The 15,463-nt window shown below is 41.9% G+C and overlaps 1 protein-coding gene across 8 annotated transcripts in view; it reads left to right on the top strand.

Annotated features, from left to right (window-relative positions):
- The window catches only part of CEP350 (centrosomal protein 350), a 70,597-nt gene that overhangs the window by 49,713 nt on the left and 5,421 nt on the right, over positions 1–15,463 (top strand). For all 8 annotated transcript variants that reach the window (XM_032118422.1, XM_032118425.1, XM_032118423.1 and 5 more), the window contains 8 exons: positions 810–954; positions 3,583–3,743; positions 4,336–4,475; positions 5,314–5,396; positions 6,021–8,077; positions 8,380–8,781; positions 8,869–9,015; positions 10,193–10,315. In XM_032118422.1, coding sequence (XP_031974313.1) covers positions 810–954; positions 3,583–3,743; positions 4,336–4,475; positions 5,314–5,396; positions 6,021–8,077; positions 8,380–8,781; positions 8,869–9,015; positions 10,193–10,315 — 3,258 coding nt within the window. The remainder of the gene's footprint in view (positions 1–809; positions 955–3,582; positions 3,744–4,335; positions 4,476–5,313; positions 5,397–6,020; positions 8,078–8,379; positions 8,782–8,868; positions 9,016–10,192; positions 10,316–15,463) is intronic.

Here is a 15,463-nt window from a genome sequence, read left to right as displayed (position 1 = left end):
TGCAGCTATGGGATGAAGAAGCAGACCTGTAACCTCATGCACAGTCCTTTGCGTTTCAGATTAAGTCTGCTTGCTGCTTAATTCTGCCTTATTGTTCTATTCCAATTGCTATTTCTAGTTAGATGATAATTTTGATGAGTTTCATCCTAATTTTGTCCTGTGCTTAATAAGACAGAAAATGCAGTGTCTGTGGAGTAAAAGAAATGCTTATCTAGACTTATTACAAACACTTTCTTTGCAGATTTGCTGAGAAGATAATAATAAAATGTCTAATATATGCCAGAGGTTATGTCCAAGGTGTGTTAAAGGTTTGTAGGATAATGTTGAAGTGTTAAGCAGCATTTTGCAGGAACATTTGCTCTTTGAATGTTTGCCTGGCCTCAGAAAAATAGTGCTCTATAAATAGTTGTTTCACTGATTCAGAATGTCATCTTGCACCCCTTACATAAAGTGGTTGATTTCATTAGTTTATTTACTAGGAGTTCCTATTGCTGCAGATGTAACCAAATAAGATGACACAAATGTATTGAACACCTGTGAGTCAGAGCCGTGTCAGTTCACTTAGGTGGTAGTAGAGTAGTCTAAGCAGGTTTATTGACATCTAGGCTCAAAGTAAGCAGTCAGTTATTGCTGCTCTTGGTATTTTTGTTTTACTGTCTAGCAAAGATTAAATTCTTAAGGTCTTCGTATAGCTACTATTGTTTGAGATGCTCTCTTGTCTTGCTGTTCTATCCTTGTAACTGGCTCCTGATGACAGTGATCTTCTACTTTCAAACTGCAATTACTTTTTTATCCTTTTCTTCTCTTAGTCTCCTCCCAAAAGCAGCATATCTGTATCAAAGCAAGACTCCAGCAAAGGCAGCCACAGAACTGGAGGACAGCTACGTTCACCTGTGAAGTCTCATCAGACGTCTCACAACTGGTCTGATGAATCTTTATCTATGACACAGTCAGGTAAGTGTAATATCCACTTGGGTTTAAATTGCTTTTTCAAAGCTTTTGCTTTTAACAAACTTGAAATGCAGACATAGGTGGGGGAGGCAGACAAATTCCTGGAAATTGCCGGGGCTTGGGGTTGGTGGGAGTATTTTCCCATTATGTAATTTGATCTCTTCTTGTAGAAAGTAGTGCAGGTTCTGCAAACACACATGGAGAAGGTAAGAGTCAATAGTTAAGGTGGTCCTAGAATTTAAAAATCCCTTCTTGGGCACCCAGCGTGGCTCCAGAAGCAGTACAGCTCTGTTACATGGCAGTATGGGGGAGACCCTTGGGCCTGCTGTTCCATGTGCAGAATCAGTGGATGCTTCAGGACACAGGAGTTTATTTTTGGAGGAGAGTTTGGTATATGTGCAGGGCCTAAGGTGGCATTTTGAGGTATAAAATACAAGATCTACTATATAGACTCATTATACCCTTTGTTCAGTACCCAAGCTGGCTGCCAGTAAATGCTGAGGGGAGGAATACTGGAAGTGAAGTGGAACAGAGCAGCCCTTTCCCTGCTGTGCTCTCAGTCATGTGGATTGCAGGGGTTCCTGAGCCACCATCCCGTGGGTCGCCATCGTCCACTCTGTTCACCTGGGAAGTCTGTTTTGACTCTTTCTATGCTTTCAGGCTCTAGAACATCTTGTTTTCCACAGTGCAATTGATAGAGCACCACACAATACTTCTTAGCAAATGAGATAGCATTTTCCTCCTTGGTATTTTTCTTAATGAAAAGTCTTTAGTGGAAAAAGAATTAAAAGGGTTCTCTTGTGTGTACTGGCTGTTGTTTGTGATGGTTGGTAACTTACTGTGAGAAACACCTAGGTATTTGCACTGAGTAATTTGTGTTGCGATTCTGTCTTGAGAGCAGGTTTCCAACCCAGTGAAGCTTTCAGCACCTTGATAAAGTTATTTTCAAGCTCTGACACAGCAGTCATATAAGGAAGCCATTATGAAATGTAGAGCAGGCAACAGTGATCATGAAAATAAACTTGTGCAAAATAAAACATTGACAGGCTTTGATTTCAGATTCTAAAGAAAGGTGTGAGAGGTGGGAAGTCAATCAGGATGGTGCTGCTTTCACAATAAATCATTCCATTGTAAAGAGACAAATGTTCTAGCCTGCTGAGTAGCAATGAAGTCATTGCCCTGTCAGTCTGATGCATGCATAGACAAGATCGTCAAAGATGAAAGCATGTGCAGATCTTTCCCTTATGAGCTGATCAAGAAATGCTGTAATTACATAGTGGTCACTTACTGTTAGGGAGGAGCTGTTAATTACAGTGGCATCGCAAAGTGCTCCTGATTAGCAAGTAAGGTTCCATTCTTTTGGGGTTTTTTTTTTGTTTTTTTTTTTTAATTCTTTAAATGGTTAGCAACAGTTGTTAATGCAAAAAGAATACAGTAGTTTGATTGCATTTACTGGCTGTTGTTAAGGATGGAATCCTTCATTATGGTGGTTTGTTATGTTCAGAAATGAGATGGATTAGGGAAACGTCCAGCTCTTCCTGCTAGCTGACCAAAGGATATCGGTAACTGGCTTTCTAAGCTATTAAGTAAAGCAACTGGCATTTATGAGCATCCAGAAAACATTACAGGTGGTACTGAGCATTAGAAAAACAAACCAGCCAAAATCCTCCTCTAAGGAGCTACAAGAGGAAAGGGCACATCAGCTCAGGGAGAAGCTCCAGTAAGGCTATGTCAGGTAAATACTTTGAAGAGTTTTTGATAGTTGATTGTGTAGCACCAATCTGGGATAAGGATCTTGTTTTGCACTGTGTTGGTATACATTTAAAACAAGAAACAAGTGGACATAGGTGGGTGGGAGAAAACAGCTAATGAGAGACTGAGGTGGTCTCTCTCTAGAGTCTGAGAGACTAAGAGGAAATAAGGAAAGTAGAAGTAGGTAGAAGAAAGTAGGAAATAGAAATACAGTAGAAATAAGAAAATCAGCAGAGTTATTGGTAGAATAGGGTTATTATGCAGGGACTAGATCTGAGTATCTGGGGACAGTGACAATCTCTGTGTTGTTCAGATTGACTTCCCGTCCAGCTGTTGGCCAGTCAGCTCTGTGTTTCATAGGTGTATTTAGTCTAGGTGACAGAAAATCTGTATGGGCCAGAAACTTCTACTTGGTGACATTCTCATCACTGACGTGTACTCTGTAACTTGGAACTCAATATTCTAATTGTAAGCCTGTGTTTCAGATATATTTTTGGTGTGCAGCTTTGAGTTGCATTTTTAAATACGTCAGAAAATTAATTTCTGCAATACCCAACATGACAAGCAGCTAATGATGAAGAGCATAAATACGTGTGGTTGGTGTGAATAAGCTTGGTAACGAGTTACTGTGTGTATCAGAGCCAATCTCCTGTAAATTAAGTAAGATGCAACACCTTTTTATATCTTACACACATAGTAGTGTTTAGAATCTGAAATCCCACTTTAAGAGTCTTACTGTGTTAAATAACATGTTGACATTAAGTTCTTTGACATTTTTCTTGGACTGTATTTTGTAATTACTGAATGACTGTTCATTGCTTTGCTTAGAATTGTTTTGTGAGGGGCAAGTTTGTAAAGACTAAAACTAAACTTTTTCAGAAACTACCTCTGATCAAAGTGACATCGAAGGACGCATCAGGGCCCTGAAGGATGAGCTACGGAAAAGGAAATCTGTGGTTTACCAGCTGAAAAAGGAGCAGAAAAAGAGACAGAAGGAGAGACTGAAGGCCCAGGAAGCCAGTTTGATCAAACAGCTGGAGGTTAGGAACAGTATAAAGAAGGGCAAACTAACAGATTGTTGGCCTTGGATAAATCTTTATAGTATGGATGTTTTTGGCGGAATATTGTATCAACAGCTGTGAAAGACACATTGTTGTGACAGAAGTGTGACTATTATAGAGAATCACAGAATGGTTTGGGTTGGAAAGGACCTTGAAAATCCTCTCATTCCAACCCCCTTTCCATGAGCAGGGACACCTTCCATTAGACCAGGTTGCTCAAAGCCCCATCCAACCTGGCTGTTCAACCATTTCCAATCATGAGCCAGAGCCTTGAGGCAAAAATGCCATTCCCTTTTAAAATGTCTATCTGTAATGGGTTACTGGCAGTGTTCCGGGGTTATGTATGTTTATGCACATTAGTATCCTAGCTGGGATTAAAGATTAGTGCTCATGGAATTTGTTTTTGGAAGTATTGAAATTTCTAGGATTTGCAGCTGTAGACCTTGGGAAAGTTAAATAGATTGGTTTGCAGAGAAACCAAGTGTATTCTTTATTCACTTAAGAGGTTTTGATCGTTGAATTGTAGTTGTGGTTTGGTGTATTAACAGCTGGCATTGTTTTCCATATGCAGTCGTATGATGAGTTTATCAAGAAGACTGAAGCAGAGTTGAGCCGAGATCTGGAGGCATCACCAACAGCCAAACCTCAGATTAAAACTCCATCCTCAGCTGCTGCTGAAAAACCTAAGATCAAGGCACCACCACTCCATAGGTAACTGGGATTTCTCCTTCTTCTTTTTGAGATTATTCTAGAACTGTAGTGATAGCTGTTTTAGCCAAAACCATGGATGCAAGGAAAGCTGGTAGCTGCTCTGCCTTAAAGCACTAGACAGTGGCAGTATCCTATTGACCTCTTTGCTGCTCTCACCAGACCCAAAACAGATAAGGTTTACTGTGTCTGTAATCATATGCTCCTCACTTTCGTCCTGCCCAGCCTTTCAGGCTCTGTTTTCAAGGTTTTTTTAATGATTTTTTAAAATAATTTTCTGTTGTGCAAGAATTCTGCCAAATGCTTTGGATGGATTATCAGCCTTGAAGGCTTTTTTTTTTCTATTTTGGTCACTCATTATGTCCACTGCACTGTCTGAGGCAAACCACTCATCTTTGCAACTTAAATCTGGTTTTGATCTTAGATTTTAAAGGGTAGAGAATTAAACTGATTTTTGCACTTCCCACTGTATTTTTAAGTGTTTCTTTTTCTCCAGTAGATGGTGCAATTTTAGTGCATTCAAATTTAAAAAGCCACGGAAACAACCCAACTTTTTTTTCCTCTTTGTTTTTCCTTTTCTTGAAATAGATAAAGTTTGATTAGTCTTTTAAAAAAATCACTTTCCAGGACTCTCCAGACTCTCCTCTCTGTCCCCATTCTTATTTTCTAAGGTCACAGTATGTTGACAAAGCAAACTACTTACATTATAATTACAATGCCACATTGGTGTGGTGTTATAATTATACATGCTTGTATTTCCATTCTTATCTATTAAAAACAACCCAAACAAACAACACCCTGGTGTAACTGTAATTCATGCAATTTGATTTTTCCAATTCAGGCCTGAGACAGCTAAAAACTGGAAATCACTCACTGAATCAGAGAGATCCAGAGCATCTTTGGAATCCATTTCAGAACATGCAGGTATGTAACTGGACAAATCCATACTGCAGATTAAGATCTTGAAGACTGACTGTTTTAAAATTCTTTAACCTTTTCCATCTTGATTCACTAAGAGGTTTTAAGAGAGGATGCAGACTTCATAAAACCATAGTGATGGAGCTGTATTTTTTGCAGTTTTATATAGCAGGAGTCAGCTTTTGCAGAATACCCTGTGTATTCAGTATTTAGTTTACTATTTCTGAGGTTTACATGAAACAGTAATTAAGTGACAACCTTTTTACTTTCTTTTGTTTCTTGTTCCTTTACCACTGAGTTCAGATACTTTTCACTGTTTTGCTGTTGGTGATTATCTCTTCATTATCTGCCATTCAAATCTTTGTTGTTACTGTGGCTTGCAAACAAGTAACTGAGTCCTTACCTTGGGATACTGGTTAAAGGAACAGAAGCAGAAAGAAAGCCTGGAACCTGAATGGAAGTTGCTCATGTCCATGGGACAGCCAGAAGTATGTGTTTCCAAGGCACCAGTTTGTTTCTTCGTTTAACATAGAAACCTTGATATTAATTTAGCTGCCTGTGATTGCAGTTTGCAATAAAACAATGTGGGTTATACCATCTGCTGAAATTCACTTTTTATTTTCCTTCAAGATGCTGTGTCATCAAGAACTGAGAGATCTGTGTCTGTGCACACCAAGAAGGTGCCTGTGACAGCTGTTCATGCAGGAGAACCTTCTGGAACAGCTTCCTTGGGTTTAGTGTTACCAAAGAGTTCCAGAGCAGAATCTGGTGGTTCCTCAGACAGTGTCCCCTCTCCAGCTCTTCTCAAAGATATGAAAGACATTAGCAGGCTATCCCTTGAGTCAGTGAACAAAGTGGTAAATGCATCCAGTGTTGGTCCTACCATTAGTCATAAATCTGAGATTACAGAAGACCTGGAATACATAAAGTCAGAGGAATATGAGAGTGGAGGTTCTTATGTTAAGCCTTTGGAGAGTTCTGACGTCTTGCTGACATTAGATAAAGGACAGGAGAGTCCACTGGCTCTCTGCTCTGAAAACAAACACTCTCAAAAGGAACTGTTTGATGTGGCTGTGGAAAGTCTTCAGGATACAGAAGAAATCTTAGAACAGAGACGGTCAAATAAAGACGCCATAGGTGGCCCAAGCGTAGAGGAGGCTTCTCACAAACTCAGCAAGTCTGCAGAGGAAAAAGGTGATCTGCTTTCAGAACAGCTCTTTAGTCAAAAAGAGCCATCGTACCTTGAGGACTTTGAAGGATCCTCTTCGAGAAAACAAGCTTCAGCTGAAGAAATGCTGCCTGAGGAGCGCTACAAAGATGACTTTGAAGGATCCCTGCTCTCAGCTAATGGGGAGTCCCTGAGGGAGCAGTCCCAGCACAGCCAGGCCAGCCGAAGCAGATCCACCAGCCTGGGCAGCGATGGTGAAATCAGTGAGTGCCTCAGTGACAGGTCTCTCTCGGGCAGCATGCACTCAGAGAGGCTGCTGGAACTCAAGTCCCCAACAGAACTTATGAAAAATACTGAACGCAGAAGTGCGGAGCGAGAACAGGCTCCTACTTGCTCACCACTGTGGGCCTCAGCTTCAATCCCAGAAGAAACAGATAGTTTGTCCAATTTCAACATTGGAGATAGAGTACTTGTGAGTAAAGTCCAGCCTGGAACACTGCGGTTCAAAGGGCTGACTAAATTTGCCAAAGGGTTTTGGGCTGGTGTGGAATTGGATAAACCTGAAGGGAATAATAATGGAACTTATGATGATATTAAATATTTTGATTGCAGAGAAAAGCATGGTATTTTTGCTCCTCCTCAAAAAATCTCTCACATTACAGAAATTATTGATAGCCATTTAGACACAAATAAGGATGATGAAGACTCATTCTTTGATGATAGACTGGAGAAACAACACAAAGCTGAGCAGAAAGATAGAGAAAGCTCCAAACCGGGCAAAGAAGCTGAAAGCCAGAGCAGAAACGCAACAGAGAATTATTCCCAGGATAAAGCTCCTGTGGACACAGCTGTCTCAGAAGCCTCAGCTGAGGAAAGGGTTGATGAGGAGTTGTCATCTAAAGCAAACAGCATAAAGGAAATTTCTGTAGGTACTGGTTCACTTGCCCAAGAACAGTCAGTGGTGGATTACCTGAAGGATGCTGTAAAAGAGGAGGCCAGCCACACTCCTCTCAGTTCTAGTGTTGTGGATGAGATTTCTACTGTTCAGTTGGATGACATGTCAGATTTCCTTTCTGAAAAACTGGAGAGGCAGAAGACACTGGGAGAAGAATGTGCTGAAAGGTTAGATGATCTCTCTCCTGGTGTTGTGGAGAAGCCTGCAACTCCACTGCTGGATTTGCTGACAAAAGAAAAGAACCAGTTAGAAGCACAGCTCAGTCTGCCTCTTAGAGAGCAAGAGAAGTCAAAAGACCAACTGGAAAAGGTCAGTTTGCTGACAGACAGTCTACTTAGAGATTTTGTGAAAGACACAGTCAATCAGCTACAGCAAATAAAGAAGATCAAGAATGAGAAAATCCAGCTCAGCAACCAGGAGCTCTGTGATGCGAAGGAGGAAGCCAGTACCCCACCCCAGCAGGCTGAAAAACAGATTCCAGATGGACTGAATAACTTCTTCCTAAGTTCTGATTTGGAAGATGACAGAGAAGAGCTTTCCTCTCCAGACATGTGTCCCAGACCAGTGAGTAGCAGACATGTTGCACTGATTTTAAGAGATTGTAACTTGCTTGTGCCTTTGACTGGGGATGATTGAATCTGAGGAATGTGTTGTGGCACCAGTTTTTCTCCCAAGTTCTGTTGGATGATGTGGAGATTACCTGTATGTTCTGTATGTGTCTCATGTGTTTTTATGTATCCCACTGCATGGCTTGTTTTGGTAGCTGTTTATTGCCAGCTACCTCAGTAAAGCATTTAAAAATGTAAGCTGAGTAGGCCACGGTGTGACATCACTTTCACATTTACTCTGTGGCTCTTAATTCACAGGAGAGTCCAGTGTTTGGTGCCAGTGGCCAGGAAGAGCTTGCCAAGAGACTGGCAGAGCTGGAGCTCAACCGGGAGTTCCTGAGTGTGCTGGGAGATGATCAAGACTGGTTTGATGAGGACTATGGCCTGAGCTCCCATAAGCTGCAGCAGAAGCAGGCTGAGGAGCCGGCAGTGCTGCCCCAGGCAGAGCCGCAGAAAGTGCCGCCAAAGCCGAGCGAGGAGCCCCTGGCAGTGCCTCACACTGCGGTGGAGGTGGAAGGAATGGTGCACGCAGCAGCCGAGGAACTCTGGAAACTGAAAGAGCTGGGTCACGATCTTCAAAGCTGCAGCCTTAAAACAGATCTTAGTGGCACCCTCCAAGAGCAGGACACAGACACCATAAACAAGCAGGTTTATAGAAAGGTACAGTCTTCAGACATTTTGGTCTTGCCCTTTGAAAGTTTATCATGGACACAAGAAGCCGTAACTTTTACTTCTTCCTTTTTTCAGGTGGTATTTGACTTAACAAGAGAGATATTTGGGGAAATCTTTGCTGAGGATCCTAATCTGAATCAGCCCATCTGGATGAAACCATGTAGGATCGCATCTGCTTATTTTCGCCGAGTCAAAGATCCAAACGATCTGGATGAAATCAAGGTAGGAAGAAATTGTGGTTGTGCAGGGAAAGTGAGATGAAAAACACTGAACTGGCATTTACCTGAGTGTTAGAAGATCATAAGAGGTGTATCCAGCAAGAGATGAGTTGAGTAGAGAAAGGAGATAACAAACCTGAAAGGAAATATGTCAAAATGGTCCCTTTTTACTGAACAGATTGGCCTCCCTGTCCTTAGGGCTGCTACTGGTTGTTTTTAAACCTCAGTCCTCTGTGCAGAACTGCCAGGATGACCTTGATCTTATAAAATTGCTATGCTGACAGGCTGCTGCTTTAGCAGCTCTCTGTGGAACTCTGTATGGCTAAACTGGAATGGATCCAATGGTAGGGTTGGGCCAAATGGGATGAACTAGATTCTTCACTCAGACACACACAGCTGTGCCAGCCTGAGGACAGCAGGAATTGCCCAGAGGAACCCAAAATTTGACTAGTGAGGGCATTGTTGTGTTTGACAAGCCAGAGGAGGCCTCCATGTTACTGGTGGTAGCGCTCAAGGAAGGACAAAACCCCAGAGCCTGGGGGACAAAGTAGAACCTGACTGGACCTGGGTTAAACCTGCAGGGCTGGACATTGGGGAAAAAAAATCTGTCTCCCTTAAAGCCTTCCACAAAGAGCCTTCCATATGGCTCATCAGGACACAAACAAAGACTTCCACCTGCACTGTTTCTTCTGAAATTGAGGGGGGTTGACTAAATTTTGGTTAACCTGCTGAAGATACAGCGCGTTAACTGTCCAGAAAAGCAAAGAAAGAAAGAAATAATACCTAAATCACTCTGTTAGTTGAGAAGACTTCTGAAAGCGTGTGGCTGGGGACAGCAGGGGCACAGGACAAGGACACCAAATTCCCACCCTGCTTTTCTTTAATATTTTCCCATAAAATGAATTGTCAGAATCCTCTATTTGTGTACTGCTGAAAGTTTCTGTTCTCAAGGTTGCTACGGCAGTGGGGTTCTTGTTTTTTCCCCCCACTTCTGGGTTTAATAATTGTCCTGCCTTGTGTAAAGCTGCTTGAGAGACTTTCAGTGTACTTCTGCTGCATACACTGTATGTCTCCGAGCTAAACTGTGAATTCTATAGTGGGACATTTTAGGGGAGCTGCTTTGTGCAAACCTGTAATTTCTTAGCTCAAATGTGATAAATCTCACCTTTACTGTTCTGTAGAACTTCATTGCAGCTGAAGTACTGAAGTTGTTTAGCCTGAGGAAAGAGCCTAATCACAAAACAGACTGGCAGAAGATGATGAAATTTGGGCGGAAGAAACGAGACCGAGTGGATCACATACTGGTAAGTGGATGAAAATAAGCAATCGTGTGAGATCCTGTCCACCAGACTGAAGTATGGCATGTGGGTGTATTTTCAGTATTCAGTCACGCTTTTTAAAGAGTACAAAGTGTGCATGAGGTGTTATAGAAGGTTTAATTTGAGAGAGCACTCTATTGACAAGAACAGAAGTCCAGTGCCAGTGAGGGAAGGTGATTTGAGTTAATTCTGCCTACTAGTTTAACTGGAGTATGAATTTGCTCACTCCCAAAAAGTTGAAAGCATAAATTTTTAGAAGGAAATGCTCCAATATTTGACGGTGAGTAAACTTTTTCTTTGAGAAGGGAATATGTTTTTCCTCTTACTTTAATTTAAAATGTTTTTATTTTGAAGTAATATTATTTGAGATGGTGATACGGAGAGTGTAGTTAAACTAGTGAATGCAGCTGCCACTGGGGCAGAGACAGTTCAGTGTTAAAACTGCCTAAGATGGAGCATGCTGTGTATAGGTTTTGAAAGTTATTTTGTTGGCTTGTATTGCCAGGATGATTAATATCTTTATTGGCTATAATGATAGTGAAGGTTCTGCTTGGGAATATGAGTCATCATTAACACTGTGCTTCACTTGATAACACCTGGAATTGATTCCACACAACAAGCACATAGAAGTAATTTGGAGTCATGGGTCATGTGGTCTTTTAATTGCCCGTCACTGGAGGGTTTCCAACACAGGGGTTTAATTGTATGTAAATAGAATATCTATTTATAGGTTCCAATACATCCTGATACACTTGATTCTGGGATATAGAGGTTGTTAAAGCATGCACAAAAAAGTTCTATGTTTAGATCCATAAGGGAACCAATATTACAGCTATTATGCATGTGTACCAACTTCCTTTTTTTTTTGCAGCATAGCTAGAAAGAAAGATTCCTGACTGGAAAAATTTATTGTAGTTGAGGGCATCCAAAGTGCTTCAGGTGAAGTTTGAAGTTCAGACAGCCCAGTCTGTGATTTACATGCAGACCCAGACATCAAAGATTAATGGAGCTCTGACAAGTTTGTCTTAATAAATAATGTGTTTAATTTTATTTTGTTCTCACAAGAATATGGTAATAAAACTTCAGCTGAGGACTGTGAACTCTGTGAAGGTTGCAGCATGCCATGCTTTAGGAATAAGGCACTCTCAGGGGCATTGCTTACCAACTTAAACTGCAATGTGAGGCACTATCATCACATGTGGGGAACTTCTAACTGGACACCTAAGGGGATGATGTTCAGTTTCTCTTGCCTTATTTAATTAAAATCTCTATGAAACATGAAGTACCTGGACAGCTTTCTCTGTCTCCTAGTCAGACCCAGCTTAGGGTCATGAGTTCTGTGGTAACAGATCCAAGGGGATATACAGGCGCAAGACCTGCTGCCTATCGCCAGCACCTCATGGGGTAGCCCTAAACTGCAAGGCCAGTTGTAGGATTCTCCACATTTTGTTGAAAGTGTATTGAAGTACTACAAGAGAGCAATTTTCTGAAAGGGAAAATGATAACTGGTTTTGTAGGTTTAGGTGCTGTAGAATCCTCTTTGAAAATCACAATTCAAAATACTTAGTTCCAGCTGTTGTGAAGATGTAGCCAGTGTACACCACTGCAATGAGTAGGGGATGTCATGTGAATACGTACATGAGCTGATTGATTCTCCACATTCTTTTGATGCTTGTAAAGACAATGACTGGGAAAAGTAAACATGATCTTTTTAAAGCAGAGATGAACATTCTTAGGCTTCTGTTATTTGCATTTAAACTTAGAGAACAGTGTCTTCCCAGTTTCTTTATTTCTGTTTTAAGTCAAATTAACCTTCAAATGAAAACATCCCTTCACAGTTTTCTGTTGAGACAGCTATGTATTTTAGTGATTTTGAGAGGACTGAACACACCTGACTGTCCAATACTGTCTGACCCAGGAGCTGGGCATGACTTTTTTTTCTTATGTAGGCACAGAAACAAATGCCAGTCTGTTTTACTGAACTTATTCTCTCCCTGATTATGCCTGGATGTGTCATTCTGGGTTTATCATATTAAACCCAATTCCCACTGGGAGGGGCATCCCTGTGGGGAAGGGGCACAGCAGGAGAAGCAGCCTGTGCTGCACTGGTGATCTCTGTGACACTGGGACCTGTGGGTTGGCTGTCACACCTGCTGGGAACTAAGGGGAGAACAGGATGGATTAATCCTTTGCCTCCTTGCTTTGCCTTGAGCTTTGCTGCTTCCTCCAATTGCTGCATCTTTAGTTGCATTTTCACTTTGATCTGTGCTTTCCCAGCATTGACACCAGTGTGGTGAGTCATGTTTTAGTGCCAGTGACAAAAGAACATCTTCCTTTTCTCCTTTTTGCAGCACTCATTTTGTCTTTGATCAGGCATCTCTGTCCTCAGAAAGCATTTGTGTTGGGGTTCTTCCGGGATCTCTCTGATCTGCTGGATATTTGCTCCAGTTACTAACATTTACAGCAAATCTTGGCTTTCAGTAAACAAGTACAGGAGATTCACATTTATGAAAAGCTGCTTTGTTTAAAATCAAGTTAAATGAATGTCTAGGTGTTTGCTTTCTTCCCCTCTTGTCCCTTCGTGTTGTTCCTTTATCACATGTGTGCTGTCTGTGCTTTTTGGAGACTGTCAAATGTGTGTTTCCATACATCAGGGCTGCCAGCATCTTCCAAAACCTTAAAGTACAGCAAGAACCCTCATATCTCCTTGTTTAAGTTCAAGTGCTGACAATAGGTTGTTTCCACTCCTTTTTTTTTTCCACTTGAGTCTTCATCCAAAACTCCCTGTGCTGATCTGTTTGCATGGGGTTAGAACAAACTCTGCCATTGTTTTCCCTCCTAGTCCCCCTTCTCTTTTATCTGGAGCTTGAGAAAGCAGAGCTCACATGATACTGCCAAACCTATGCGTTTGGATTTCACACCTGAGGAGCCTGCCAGCAGAGTGCTGAAAAGTGCTTGATCATCTGACCTGTTGACTTAACAGCCAGAATGTTTCTCTCCATGCAGAAACTCTGCAACAAAGCAGGGCTGTTCCCACCAAGCTGGCTTAATTGAAAAGCTCAAGGTGCCACTGCTGCAGCGTCCCAGATCTAAGCCCAAGGGGAGTGCACAGTAAGAAGAGACTCAGAGTGTGCTTGCATGCTAAGTTGTGTCTTAAGGTTTCCAGGCCCTCTGAGAGCAAAGGGCTGTGAGAATGCACCTGCCCACCTTCTTCCTGCTGGCGTTCTTCCTAGACACTACTTTATATCTGGATGCTTATTCTTTTCAGACTCCCAAATAGTCTACTGACTGCTTAAATGTAGTTTATTTTAGAGATATTAATGGTTTTCAACAGGAATCTCCAGAAATCAAAACATGCTAACTCACTCTCTAAAGTTCCTTCTGATTATATTCCTTTATGTGGTGCTTTTTTAGATACTTGGACATTTACTAGATGGCCAGCCAGATCATGTGACCATGTTACCTCCTGATTTTTCTTTTGTGTGCATGCCCCCCTTCTTTACAAGTTTTTTTTTTAATAAAAAGTGTGCATACAAAAAAAAAAGGCACACAGAAAAGAATACCACACAGCCTTCTGCAGTGCATCACTATTTATCTTCTCCTGTAGGATGAGATTCAGTTTCATTAAAACTGTCGTTTTCCTGACTTTACCCAAATGCAGTTTCTTTCTGGTGTAGAGATCTTGCTTCCTGGTATCAAATATGTGAAGTTTTACTTTTGTCATGAGAAAGTTTGGAGTTCTGTAGACAAGGCAAAGCCCATTTCCATGCAAGCCATGAGAGTTGTCAAATGTTAAAGAAACTGTCTCAATTGCTTAGGGGCAGTTCATGGTAGCACAACAAATGGATCGAACCTTTCCCAGACAAAGGAGTCGCAACTGCCTTGGCTCAGATGGTGCAGCCAGGGCTGCAAAGCAGCACGGCCGTTTCCACACGTGTTCTGAATACACTATGAACAAGACTTGCCTGCAGCTGCAAATTGCACATTCTCACAGTTCTCAAGAAGCATGCTTGAGGAAGTCCTCCTAATGCCAAAGGAAATTGTGCACTCTGCCTCTGAGAGAGGGGGGAATGATACAGGCAAGAGAAAATTAATCATTGATACTGCTTTTCTTTCTGGTGCTGTTAAATATCCAGTCTTTCTCTGCCTGGATCAAGTACCTTCTCTCTTGTTTACTTCTTTATCCCATGTATCTCTTCCCTCCTAGAGCACAGTAAAGAAATTGTCTCATCACACAGTAGCAGGGAGACAGAATAAACAGCACCTTAGTGTGGATCTGGACATTTGGGTTTGTTCAAGGCCAGTGAGATCAGAGCTCTTAACCTGCTTGATTATTTTACTCACTCGCTTCCCCCGACCCCCAGTGTTACCTTCACTAAGTCTTGACTTCACTTTCCAGCAGTGGAGTTGCTGCTGGCCTGGGAGGGTGGGGCAGAAAATCCCGTCAGTCATTGGTCAAGGTCCCTGGGCATCTCCTGGCATTTGTCTCCACCCACCCCCTTCATCTTCAGCATCTTCCACCATTTCCAGGATCTTTCCTGCAGCAGCCATCTTCACCTTCTCCCTTTGGGCCCCCCCCCCCCTGTTTTTTTTCCCAAACCACTTCTGCTTTTAGGGAATCCTTTTTCAGCATCACCTCTTCTTTTCATGGCCCTTGTCTCTTTATTTTCCTTATCTAAATAGTCTATGAAGCAGACATACAAGACATGATCAGTCTGCAAATTGCTGCTTCTATCTTACGCCTCTTTATTGATGGGAGGATTTGGGACATGCTGCTGTTTACTTTATCAGAATTTACAACCAGCACATACAGGTTGCAGGCAGCACATTTCTGTGTGAGAGTTCAGGAGTCTCTTTCAGACATTCACCCGCACACAAACCCACACGCAATTATCTACCACTTGTTAGCCTTACATTTAAATTATTTTTCACCTACAACACTCCTTCAAAGTTTGATTGCAAAGAGTGCTGGTTCTTCCTTATTAGTAACAAGCCTAATGAAGCCATTAATGCCTCATCCTTGACAGCAGTGTGGGAAAGAGGCGCTGCCTGTGGTAGCACACATTTGTAAGCAGGCAGCGTGACTCTTCCAAAGCTGTTTGCAGGATGAGATCCCTGCCCCTCTCCCCAAGC

Source organism: Corvus moneduloides, chromosome 9 (genome assembly GCF_009650955.1).
Source record: "Corvus moneduloides isolate bCorMon1 chromosome 9, bCorMon1.pri, whole genome shotgun sequence".
Lineage (NCBI taxonomy): Eukaryota > Metazoa > Chordata > Aves > Passeriformes > Corvidae > Corvus > Corvus moneduloides.
This window is presented reverse-complemented; position numbering and strand designations above follow the sequence as displayed.